Source organism: Theropithecus gelada, chromosome 3, assembly GCF_003255815.1.
Source record: "Theropithecus gelada isolate Dixy chromosome 3, Tgel_1.0, whole genome shotgun sequence".
Lineage (NCBI taxonomy): Eukaryota > Metazoa > Chordata > Mammalia > Primates > Cercopithecidae > Theropithecus > Theropithecus gelada.
The window spans coordinates 80927710-80941169 of NC_037670.1; the positions used below are offsets into that span (position 1 = coordinate 80927710).

At 36.9% G+C, this 13460-nt stretch overlaps 1 protein-coding gene across 9 annotated transcripts in view; it reads left to right on the forward strand.

Moving 5' to 3' along the window:
* The window catches only part of PDE1C (phosphodiesterase 1C), a 661967-nt gene that overhangs the window by 514913 nt on the left and 133594 nt on the right, over positions 1–13460 (forward strand). For all 9 annotated transcript variants that reach the window (XM_025380636.1, XM_025380634.1, XM_025380635.1 and 6 more), the window contains exons 4-6: positions 10338–10451; positions 12043–12225; positions 13187–13253. In XM_025380636.1, coding sequence (XP_025236421.1) covers positions 10338–10451; positions 12043–12225; positions 13187–13253 — 364 coding nt within the window. The remainder of the gene's footprint in view (positions 1–10337; positions 10452–12042; positions 12226–13186; positions 13254–13460) is intronic.

The following is a 13460-nucleotide window of genomic DNA, read 5'->3' on the forward strand; positions in this document are numbered from 1 at the left end:
TACCAAAACTTATATTTGTAGTATGGTAGAAATTCCTGTGATTTTGCTGGCGGAGGGAGCTTTAGCTCCTCTGGATAATCATACCAACGTGATGTAATTGAGGTTGAATGAGGAACTAAATTCAGAAAAAGAAAGCGAAGGAGTCACGGGGCTGGGTTGACTATGAAGACATGGAGAGATGTGTCTTGACGTGTCTAGGCATGGGTTGTGACCTTCCTAAATCTTCCTGCAAACTTGCTTCTCTTTTCTGCTCAGCTTCCTTTTCTCATTAGTGCCATTCAAAGATGTTTTTAGTTCTTCTCATTTCTTTGGTCTATTAAGACAGATGTTGAAGTGGCATGTTTATCAGCAGGGAGAAGTGACAGTGATTCTTTCCATATGAATAGCTGCAAATGAACACTGGCTTCTGGAACTTACCTCTTGGTGGTCTGGCAGGATCTTAACTCCTTCCCTCTCCCCAGTCCCCAGCATGGCCTGGGGTGGATTCTGAATGATGCTCTGGGTTGTCTTTTTCATTCTTTTTTATTTCTTCACCCAGAAGAACAAGTGGGTTTTCATAATAACATCCTTTCCCAATAAGGTTTGCTCGCCTACAAACTTTGGAGAGAGAATGTTTGCCTTCACGAAAGATTTTCTTAGCATAATTTGGAATCTTACTCTTAAAACAAAATCCCACTATGTCCTTTTAACAAAATGTGTGAGTTGATTGGCAATAAAAACAGGAGATAAACTGATTTTTAAGAAACAGTTATTTATAAGGCCAAGAATGACTGTGAGAGAGCTCCTTTCTAAAGTACTGCATTTGATTAGAAGTGCAAAGGAATGAAGTCAATATTATTACTCAAAATGGATTAAAACTTTAACCCTCAGTCATAATACCTTCTAGAATACCATAAGAATAGAAGGCTTCTCTTGGACCTGTCAGTGCATTTTGCCTAGTGTTCCCATGCAGTGAGCTGACACAATCACTTTGGACACACAGTTGCCCACATACTCTCACACCCACAAACATACATCCCCAAAGGAGATTCACTCTGTGGAGAAGAACTAGGAGGAGGCTGAGCATGCAGGGCTTCTCTGTGACATAGCTTCATGAAAACCAAAAGAATGGAAATATTCATCAGAAAATCCATGGCAACCGAGAGAGTATGCAGTGATACCCTTTACTGGGTGTCCAAAGAATGGGTCCCTGCATATGGAATGGAACAATCACATGTAGAATAGGACAGTTCAAAAACAACTTACATTGCCTGTTTTCTTTTTTCTTTTTTTTTCTTTTTTTTTGTAGCATATTTTCTTGTCCACTTATGTTGTGCTTATATTAATATAAAAATATATATGCACATCCTCAAACATACCAGCTGGATGTTGAGAGGAAGAGAGTTGGAATAGTGAAGTGGTAGAGGGACACAGGACCAGAATTAAATGCTTTATAATAAGTCTTGATATGTGGAATAGTAACAATAGTTTTGTTGTTTTACCACATCAACTATATTTCATTCTTCACATTTCTAGTAAGTTTTAGAATCAGTTTCCACCAAATGACTTGTGGTGAATTTGTTTGTGATTGAATCTACAGATGAATTTAGGGAGAATTCATATTTCTAAATGTTGAGTGTTACAATTTATGAACATGGATTCTTCCATTATTTAGGTCATTTAAACTTCTCTCAATAATATCTTACCATTTTCCATGTAGATGACTTTTATATATTTTGTAAGATTTATTCCTAGAAACTGTTTTATTTTGATAATTATGTGGATGGTACCATTTTCTAATTGTTTATTGCTGTTTATCAAGTGGCGTTGCTAAATTCACCTCTTAATTAGAATAACGTATTTGCTGCTCTTTAAAGATATTATTTTTTTCCAGTCCTATGTCTATTATTTCTTCTTTTTTTGTTGAACTGGTGAAGACTTCCCATACAATATTCAGTAGAAGTAGTCATAACAGGCATCCTCATGTTATTCGCTAGCTCAACAGGAAAGATTTCCCATTATGTATGACGTTTGCTCTAGCTTTTGTGTTAAAGACCCAATATTAGATTTAGGATATTCACTTTTATTCCCTCTTTGCTAAGATGGTTGTCATGAATAGGTATTTTCTCAAATGCTTTTTCTGACTCTGTTATGATTACCAAAGGTTTTTTCCTGTTAAAATAGGGGATTGCATTTATTTACAGATTTTAAATGTCAAACCAACCTTGCATTTCTGCAAATTTGTTTGTTTTTTCTTATTCGTTTTATTTATCACTAAATTTAATTTGTTAAAATTTTCCTTAGGGTTTTTGTATCTATGTTCATGAGAGATACTGGCCTATAATTCTTTACTTATAAGACCCTCGTTTGGTTTTAGAATCGAGTGTGCTGGCCTCATAAAAGGAGTTGGAAAGTGTTTCCTCTTTTGCTATTTTGTAGAAGACTGTGTTATTTCCTCTTTGAATATTTAGATGAATTCACTGAAAACGTGACTTAAGTCTGTAGTTTTCTTTGTGGGAAAATACTAAACTATGCATTCAGTTTTTAAAATTTTAGTTTTATTTTTCTTTTACTGTCAATCTCACGTGTATATGCTACATTGAATTATTCTGATACAGAATTATTAATAGTTTACCTTTTTCTTATGTCAATTTTGGTAAATTAAGATTTATGGAATTTTAAAATTTCATCTAAATTTTTAAATGTATCTTCAGAAAGGTATTTATGATATCCTTTTACCTTTCTAAATGTCCACAGAATCTGTAGTAATAATCTCTTTTTATTCTTGATATTGGTTATTTATACCATTTCTCTTTTTTCTTGGTCAATCTTGCTTGACCTATCAATTTTATTAAGCATTTCAAAGACCCAGGTTTTGGCTTTGCTAATTATTTCTGCTGTGAGTTTGTTTCTACTTAAGTTTTGTTTTTGTTTATTTTTTACTATTGTCTACTGGCTTTGGATTAACTTGTTCTTCTAACTTCTTGAGGTGCATAATGAGATCACTTATTTTTAGACTTCTCCTATTCCTCTTTTTTTTTTTTTTTTTTTTTTTTTGAGACCAAGTCTTGCTCTGTCACCCAGGCTGGAGTGCAGTGGTGCGATTTCGGCTCACGGCAAGCTCTGCCTCCCAGGTTCACATCATTCTCCTGCCTCAGCCTCCTGAGTGGCTGGGACTACAGGTGCCTGCCACCACACCTGGCTAATTTTTTTTGTATTTTTAGTAGAGACAGGGTTTCACTGTGTTAACCAGGATGGTCTCAATCTCCTGACCTCATGATCCACCTGCCTTGGCCTCTGAAAGTGCTGGGATTACAGGCTAGGCTTCTCCTTTTCTAATATATTTATTTAAAGCTGCACATTTTCCTCTAAACACTGCTTTACCTGCATACTACAAGGTTGTATGTTATTGTTCGGTTAGAATTATTTTGTGATTTAACCTTTGACCTATGGGTTATTTAGAAATATATTGCTAAATTTCCATACACTTGAAATATTTCTATTCATTTTTTGTTTTGGATTCTAATCAATAACAAAATTGTGTTTCATTGTTGTCACAGAACATTATCTGTCTGAGTTCAATTACTTGAAATTTATTGAGAGTCTCTGTGACCCAGCACATGGTCAGTTTTGATTACTGTTACATGTACACTTGAAAAGAATGGTGTGTTCTGCAGCAATTGAGTGTAGTGTCCAGTCCATGCCAACTAGGTCAATTTTGTTCATGACATTATTCAAAATCTTGTATAACATTACTAATTTTTTTTATTAGTTAACAAGTTATGTAGTGAGGCATATACAATGCAGAAACATAGGTATGCACCTAGGTACCAATTATTTTTCTTAAGTGAAAAAGTAACTGGAGTCCAGTAATTTATTTTAATTCATTTGTGCATCTGCTTTAAGCAGGTGTAATTAGAAACTGTAGAAGTAAAATTCTCTTTTATTTATAGCATTAACAAAAGGTAAAAGCTAAATAAGTAGGCTATTCTTGTCAGTCATAATTTTTGTTGGCACTGTTCTTGTTTTTGGTTTGGTGCTCACTCAATGAGGAAACCACATGCCCCCAAAACAAGTTCTTTCCCAGAAATTCTTAAAAGCAACCATCCATACTACCACCAAACTCATGCAGCACTCAATCAAATTTCCATCACGTGAGAGAGAATATTCACACCGTGCTGTTCAGAGTATCAGACAAGCCTGATTACAATGAAAACAGAGTTTTCCAACTTACTCACTACTTGTGCTCCTGTACTCAGCTGCTAGATTGATATTTCTAAAATGCCAGTCTCATCATTCTATTCCTCCATTTAAACATTCTCCAGGGATTCCCCATTATCTCCAAGATAATATTATATTTCTTTAGCTTGAGATTCTAAGTCTACTGTGGTGTAGCCCCTACCTTCTGTTTTATCTTTTGACATGCCCCTGAGTTCCATACAGACATGGGAGTCTCTGAATAGATCACTGCCTTCAGTCTGCTCTCTCCATGCAGAGTCTGCCGTTTCCCTATCCCATCCTGTGTGCCTGACTGACCCCTACGTGGCCTTCAAGATGGCGCTGATCAGGTCCATTAGGGAGGGCTTTGTTATTTGAATATTCCTCTCCTCTGTGCTTTCTTAGCCCCCATCACACCTCTGCCGTTTCACTTACAGTACTGTATTGTGGGTGCTGGTTAGCTTTCTGTCTTCCCTACCTGAGAGAGGGCACTGCATTTCCCCACTTTGTATTCCTAGAGCCTATCTCTCTCAGTGCCTGCACACAGAAGACACCCAGTGTTGAATGTTTTTCAAGTGCAGCCATCTTAATCAGCTGTCATTAATTATAGAAACAAACAAATGGCCAGAAAAATGCTTGGATGACATCATCAGATGGCATTAAAGCATTGAGACTAAAAGTCATGTTGGGGCATCCCATTCGGAAGAGTTGTTTTAAGTTATTTTCTATGGCATTTAGGGAAGTGGCAGAGGACAGGAGTGACGTGGAGGAGGCAGGTGTGTGAAAAGGACACAGAGATGAGTATGCCTTATGAATACATGGGTGTGATGAACTGAAATGAAGTTTTTTTTTTTTTAAATTCAAATGAGTTTTTAGGGCTCGTGATTCACTGGGACATGTAGAGAAAGTACTGTAAAAGATCCAGTTCTCATATCGTTTCAAACAAAACAAAGCCTTTCTGAGACAGCAGTACTTGTTGGCCACACTGGCATTTTAGGAGCTGCCTACCCCTCCTCAGAGGGAATAACCTTGGACAGAATAGACAAACATGAGACAGTATGTTTCCATAGCTTCTTTATACAGTTCATTTTTGCCTGTGCAAAGTGAATGAAATTCTAGCAGGGTCTAATGCTCAACAAATGTGTACGTTTTCAAGGCATAAGGTCATAGGGCTTTCTGTGACCTCACTGGGGTGGGGAGTAGTGCCTAGTCCAGTGTAAGGCAGTTTTCTAAGTTATAAAGTTGAACCAATACGTTGCTTCTTAATGAAGTTCACTCCATTGGTTCTAGGAATTATCTTTGTGGGAAAAAAAAAGAATACCTCTCCTCCCTAACATCCTTTTAAATTCCAAAATACAGTGCTCTGGCCTTTCCTCACATAGTTTCCCTCTTCCAACACCTTTATGCATCCCACATGTTGATTGGTATGGGGTCAGGGGAAGTCAGCATCCAGGGCTTGCTCTGGATCTGAGGGCACAGGGAACTGAAGATATGCAGTATCTCATCATATGCCTTGCAGCTAAGAAGCATACAGAAAGCAAAGCATTTACACCAAGAAATGCAAGAGTCATGAAAAGATGCAATGGCTCATCCACAATGAAATTGCACACTGTCTTAACTGAAAGGCATCTTGCCAAAGTTGGAAGGCATAAGCACTTCCTAAAATGGTGCTGCACTTCTATACTGGAACTATTATCTGGCAGCCACAGTGACAGAAATGGATGGAGGGCTGGAAACTATGAACATTCTCTCGGAAGAGAAACCTTATTATTATCATTATCATTATTATTATTATTTGTGTATTTTCCTACTTCTTTATCTTCCTTCCTTGTGAATTTATTTCAAATGCTCATGAAATAAATTCCCCTTAGGTGCCCAGGCCAAAAATTCCCCTGGGTAGTATTAAAACACCAGATATCCATCTTTCCCAAAATATAGGCTACAGCATACCATGGGACCTGGCCCCTGAGGACATTCACCTTTTAGATGGAATGGATTCACATGAAAAGCATCTAGACAACTTTACTAGGAAAACAAAGGAGAGCAGCTGAGCTCTCTGGTCTCAGCTAGTCTTTTCCAATTGAACAAAAATATTTTATGACATGGGTAGGAAAGATCCTGGCTAATTTTCAGACAACCCTTCTTAAGATAGATTAAGATCTAGGGAATATCTTCACTATGAAGACAAATGGAGAGGGGTCCTTATTCTCAGGAACTTTTGAAACTACTAATTGGCCAATGATAAAAGAGCTAGTTTGAAACTCTTTTGCCCAAAGAATAGCCATTTCACCAAGAGGTAGGTAGGTTATGGCAGGGCAGGGCCGGATATCCCAAATGGAAAGGATAGAGGTAGAGAAAAGTGGGCGAGGGGCCGATGGAGCATAAGCACCTGAATGCTATGCTAAAGCTCAACAGAATTTGAAAGGGGCATCTGGAATTGCTAGGGTTTATGTGGCAGCTACATAAAGCAGAAAATTGGCAGCTGCAGCTTGTATCTGACATGGGTGACACCCAAACAGGAGATGGGTATATACAAAACTGTTCACCACTTAACTTCTTTTTAGCAGTAAGTTATTGTAGTCTTTCTATTGTCATGTTTTGTTTCTTTTTAAAGAAACTTTTTATTATATTGATTTGGGCTTTTACCTTTATTTCGCAGATCTATGTTTTTTTGAATTGTATTGAACACGCAGCAGATGCTTCCTAAAATTCATTTCTGTTTCTGTTAGTGATTTTCTTTTTCAAAACTGAGTCGTTTCGCATTTTGAATGCTGTATTCTCTTCTGTCTTTATTGCTGTATCTCTTCATGAATGTTTTCTTCTGTTTCATCATCCTTGAGTAAAGAAAGGTGAATGTCAGCTGGGTGTTCTTCCATAACCAGAGTGACGGGTTGTGTTCTAGGTTCCCTCACTGTCTGCCAGGAAGTTGATTGAATCTTCTGCTCGTCTCATAAGCTGGAAAGACGGGGTTACATGTAAATTTCTAGTGTCCCCCACGCATCCAAAAGGTGCATTATTTCTGTGTCATTTCCTCTCTGGATCTGTTGAAACCACTTGGCTAGGGTTTTGCTTTCTATTTACAGCTTCCTGTTGGGTCAGAACTTCACACTGAATGCATAAATATGACTGCCCAAAGTCTGCCTGGCACCACTGGTGACTACATCAGGGAGAAGCCTCTGAATGGCTGATTTTCTAATTGTGGCACAAAGCCTGGGTCTCTCTAGTGGAGCTGATTTCAGTGCTACTCATTGGAACAGCTAAGTGAGATTCTGAGTGAAGCTTTCCCTGAAGGCCCCACTCCTGCTCTGGCCTGGGGTCCCAGCCCGTTGATCACAAGGTGATATGAGGCCCTTCATGACTTGATTCTCTCAATACTGTGCTTTCTCAGGAGTGGGAATTGTTATAAAGTAGTGGCTATACATCCGTAGTCCATATAATGTCCTTAATAATTCCAATTATTTTTCAACTGATGAGAATTAGCTTTTAGTTTGTAAAAGTGGGAGAGGAAGTGTTTGTATGAGAAATAGGAGATTGTCCTAGTAAAAGGAGACGTGTCAGCTCATTTTCACGTTTAGTTGTCCTTGTATTATTAGCATTTTATTTTATCTTCCTCTTCTTGCCAGAATCTTTTTAAATTACTTGTCCATTTGATAAAGTTTGAGTTAGTTAAATCTAGGTTATGAATCAACAATCCATTTAACTGGAGACTCACGAATCCACTCCCTTGGAAGACCACTGTCCTAGAGTATGCCTTAAAGTTTTTGTTTTGTTTTCTGGAAAGGGTATGAATGATAAATTTTGAAGTTGTTGACAACTGAGAATACCTTTGTTGGCCTCTTATGTACTTGGTAACTCTGTAGATATAGATATAAATGTCTTGAATTTTCCCATATTATTCTCAAAAATTGGTACTGTTAATAAATTGCTTTTTGATGTTTGACACGATAGAAGTAGATGGCCAGGACAATTTTTTGTTACTTTGTAAGTATTATGTTTAATTTTCTCAAAGATTTTCAGGTTCATTTCTTTATTCTTTGAAATTAAAAATTACAGTAGCATACATTTGATGTTTTCATTTACTTTTAAAAAATTGTATTTGATCCCTTTTCATCTGCTTATACAGATTTTACTTTAGCCTAGGAAAACTTACTCAGTTTAAAAGCTGCTTCTGTTGTTTATTTCCTGTGAAAATTCTATTATGGGTAGATAGGGTCTTCTGGCTTTTACTTCTATTACTCTTATAATCTTTCTCATCATTTTCTTTGTTTTTGTCGTTTCCTCTTAGGTTCTAGAGTTGAGATGGGTTCTACTAGAAATTCATGTCAGTTCCTGGTAGAACCTGTAAATCCCAAATGAAGAGAGGCATTTTTAAGAAGTTTAATTTTACTCTCATTTTTGAGAGTAAACTTTAAAAAGTTGAATTTTACTCTCATTTTGTCGTTTGAAAGTCCAAACAGCCTAGGGGGTAGCTGGGCACCTTGAGGTGAGAGTCAGAACTGGAGGCAGACTTAGCCAGGAATGTGTTTTGCTAAAGAGCTTCCAATCCTTATTTGGAACAGCAGTCAGGGCTCCCTGCTGCCGTCTCCCCATTCTTTGGCAGGCTGCTTATCCCTTCTGTGTGAGTGACTGGCAAGCCCTTCCCTGCCAACTCCCTGTCCCGTGCTGCCTCTGAAATTCAGAACTCTTTCCAGTGCTGCTAATGGCATTCCCAAGGCTGACCTTCCCCTTCAAGCCTGCAGGGGCTCAGGGGATTTCCTTTGCATATTTCCCTTTGATATATTGGAGATTCATAATTCACGTAGAGACAACCTGAATCTAATCTTATTTGTATTTTATATCATTGAACTTCCTGGACATTTTTTTTAAGGTTTGACCCCCTTGCCTACTTTTTAAGGTTGATCCAAGATTTTTTCTCATTCTTTACTGTGGGTCATTTTCATGAAGATTAGGAAGGGAGTAGTTTATACCTTGCTGTGAAGACAACCTATCTGAGGATATTTTGATGTCAGGAAGGTGAGAACAGATTGCATATACCAATGGGAAATGGAGATTTGACAATAATTTTAAACATCTTGCTAGAATTTTTCTCATTTGGTTATCTATAGTGATCAAAGTCATTGAATAATGACAGTAGTTGTAACAATTGCCTTTTCAAAGGACAACCATGAGTCACATACTGTATATCAATTTCATTTAATCTTTAGGTCAACTTTAGAAATTTTGTACTTTGCTCTTCATTAAGATAACACTCAAAGATGTTACATAACTTACCTAGGGTTGCACAGCTAATAAGTTATGAAGTGAATTTCAAACCCCAGTTTGTCTTCAAAGTCTCTACTATTTTCATTGCTGGTTGTCAAACAGCCTGAAGAGTTGCCCAATCTCCAAATCTCTGTGGTATTTACAGTATTCTCAGTTACTTCATGTTGATCATCTGTAGTCATTTTATTGTTCTTATGAATACTAAGTCCTTCTCTGTGCAGATAATGTTCATATAAATAACAGAAAAACATGTTTTATTGCTTCTCTTGTGTAGTCTGGAGTTCCTCGGTTTAAAATCCATCCTCATATTTCCTTTTTTTAAAAAATTAGGGTATTTATCTCCTCTCAGAGTGATTTTTTCCATCCAGTAAAACAATTTGCTTTCATCTATTCCTTATGTAGCCTTTTTGTGGTTCTCAGTGGTTTAAATCTTTTCATCTGTCTTGGGACATGCCTGGGTCATGGGGCTGCCATTATCTGGGGCCACTGCTGAACCAAGTGCCTTCAGCAGAGCAGAATCTCAAGAGGTATTTGGTGATTTTGCTGCTGGTCAGGCTTTACTACGTCCACATAGAACAAAAAAGATGAAAATTTGAGAAAAAACAAAATCATTGATAATTTAGGACTCATAAAGATAAAAGCTAGCTAGAAAGTATGGTCAGTGCCTGGTTGGAGAGAAATTTTTTCTTCTTACTTCACAATGGCAAAAATGTATACATTTATTTTATTACTTGCTCCTTTGGTCCCATAATTATTTTCCTTTCAGATGTATCAGAATAAGTGAGAATATTTGATGACTGTAAAATATATCACCATAGTTATAGGATTATTCTTTGTTTCCTCTATTCTAATGAAATTGTATCTTTTTATTTTTCTAGATTACGGTCTTTGGTCAAACAATTAGAGAGAGGGGAAGCTTCAGTAGTAGATCTTAAGAAGAATTTGGAATATGCAGCCACAGTGCTTGAATCTGTGTATATTGATGAAACAAGGTAAGCTAAAAATGACAAAAGAGATTAGTATAGTGATGGTAAATTTTCTCTTATATGGCTTTTCTGACATTGTCCCCCATGCCAGGAATGGGGTGACATTCAAATTACTCATCTTGGAGTTTTAGTTTCCACAAACAAAGGGGATAGATTTGGACAAGTCACTTACTCTCTGTACTTCCTTATCTATAAAAGGAGCTAATAGAACATATCTCATATGACTGTCATGACAAGGAAGTGAGATCATGAAAGAGGAGAAAAGCTAATTTTTAAAAATCTGCTAAGATTTTAAAAATCAGATGTGGAGCTCCATTGTAATTATTGCATGTTGTTAGTGTCAGTCTAAAAATTGTGTTTATGTTTTAATTCATAATGTCCACTAGTAAATGGAGGCTCCTGAAGTGATCGAGAAGCATGTGTTCTCTTATGCACCCAGCATTCCCTCTTCAGTCTTATGTGTGTCGCTGATTTACTTAGCAGGCTTATTGCACTTGAATTATCTAAATGTATTAAAGCGATTTCAGTTACTACATATGTTTGCAAGTTACAAAATTGCTTTTCTTTTGAAAAATGTTGCAATGTTGAATATGAAAGGTGGTTTTTTGTTTTTTTTTTTTTTCTAATTCAGACAGGCTTCTCTGTCAGTATTTGTGATGTCTTACTTTTCTTTGCCAAATTCCAATCTGAAAGTATTTCACAGCAATCTAAGATTTGTACGGTTTCTATCATTATTATTATTATTTTGGTGACACACTTGGTTTCTAATTTAAGGAAATTCGATATCACAGCTTTTTTCCAAATGTTGTATTTCCTCCGCTTACCCCCACCCCAATTGGTAAGTCTAAAGGAAAAAAAAAAAAATCAAACACCTTTACGCTGGCAGCAACTTTTACTGCTAATTTGTAGTTGGGTTTACTATAAATATGCAATGCTATTTTAGGTTTTATTTTAACATTGCTCTTTGTGTTCCGTTCTAGTGGTCTGACCTATGTACAAGTTTGAAAAATCAGCGAAACACAGCTGTGACATGATTCAGTCATTGTGCAAAAATAAAGAACTGCATTATTTTGAAAATTTTGCTTGAATTTAGACATTTAAATTTTGGTAGCAACCTATCAAACTAGAAAGAATATTAATTGTCATCACTTAGGATCACTTCTTCAGAGGACTGGGTTGCTGTGATTTGGTAAATACTTTGCAAAGTCTCTAAGTGTCCATTTTTTAATAAAACAAAATAGTGCCACATGGTCCATCTATGAACTAATAAAAGGCTGCCTGTGAATGTATTTTTAAATAGAAGGTTTAAATTTCACTCAAATGCCACAGAGTGCTTCTGGGTACAATGGACCAGTTCCTTTGTCCAGTCTGGTAAAGAGAATCATCCTGAAATATCAGTGGAGGCCAAGACCATCCTGAAACACATATGGCGAGCTTACATAAGCCTTCCCAAAAAGGCACTGTATTTTTTGTGGCCAGTTTAATTTGGTTTCTTTGCACCTGCATGCAGGTGAGGCAGAGAGGAGCAGCTGTTTTGAACAGAGAGCTCCAACTTCAGATTTAATCTCAGTGTCCTGGTTCTCTTTCTTGTGTTCAGGAGACTCCTGGATACAGAGGATGAGCTCAGTGACATTCAGTCAGATGCTGTGCCTTCTGAGGTCCGAGACTGGCTGGCCTCCACCTTCACACGGCAGATGGGGATGATGCTCAGGAGGAGCGAGGAGAAGCCCCGGTTCAAGAGCATCGTTCACGCGGTGCAGGCTGGGATATTTGTGGAGAGGTAAAGATGTCATTCATTGTCATTCAGTGACCAAAGCAGCCAGAGGAACACGTTTCCAATAACTGGAAGCTTTGCTTTAATGTAGTTTTCCTATCTTTATAAATACTGAAAATTGTGGGTAGAAACAGATAGTCTTGAATGAGAAATGGCAAAAACATGTCTATTTTAATCTCTGTAGCATCATTAGGAAAAGCTTTTTGCTTTTGCTTGGAAGGTTTTTGTTTACCAGAGAAGATTTAGTTTCAGTTCAGTCTCTAATTTTTAAAGCAGGAAATCATCTCATCTATCATCTTTTGAAATAGGTGGATGGTGTCTCCATTTGGAACAGATCTGGGATGCTTTGAGGTTGCTGGATCCAGGGAGGACAGTTCATTTCAGTGGTTTGAAGTCCCCATGACACTCAATTTTATTATCTATTTTACTCTTTGAAATCAAATTGACCCCCTTACCTAGCAATAGATTCCAGAAATAGATATATTCTTCCTATAATCCTTATTGTGTAATTACACATTTTAGAAATACCATGGTGAGTTTAAAGATTACCTGGGACATTTTTCCTTCTTGTTTTTGGCAGTTCTAAAGAACAAGCTATTCTAAATGGGTTACCCATAGGAGTTCTTCATTCAGGTTAAATTACTACAGCGCTTACTGTCTATTCTGTACTATAATTCACTCTGGCCAAAGAAGTGACCCATTTAATAATTTAATTTTCAGTCTGGGGCCTATAGAGTTAGGTATTTTTCCCCCCAGGGGTTCTTATGTTTGGAATTGCTTTAATTTCTTTTGAATTTAACACTTAGACCACCTGAGTGAATATAAAAAAGGTCAAAAAATGAATTTTAGGTTCTTTGGATCACCCCACTTGACTTCTCATTATTTGTCAATACTTGGTATGAGTCTATGGATTACAAATCCTACTTTGTAAGATATCATGTTGCATTTTTCCCTTTTGACTTTTCAGAATGTATAGACGGACATCAAACATGGTTGGACTGAGCTATCCACCAGCTGTTATTGAGGCATTAAAGGTAATACAAGTGAAAAGATTTTATAATGTACATAGTACCTAATGAAAAGTAGAGTTGAATTGCTAGAAAATAAGAGGCTTTCATTTACAGTTACTTTTCCATTTATTCCTGACTTTATTCTTTCATTATCTTTTTGTTATGTGTTCTAACAGTATCACTGTCTTTTCACCCTTCATCTTCCCAATTTAAAAATAATCAAACTCTGTG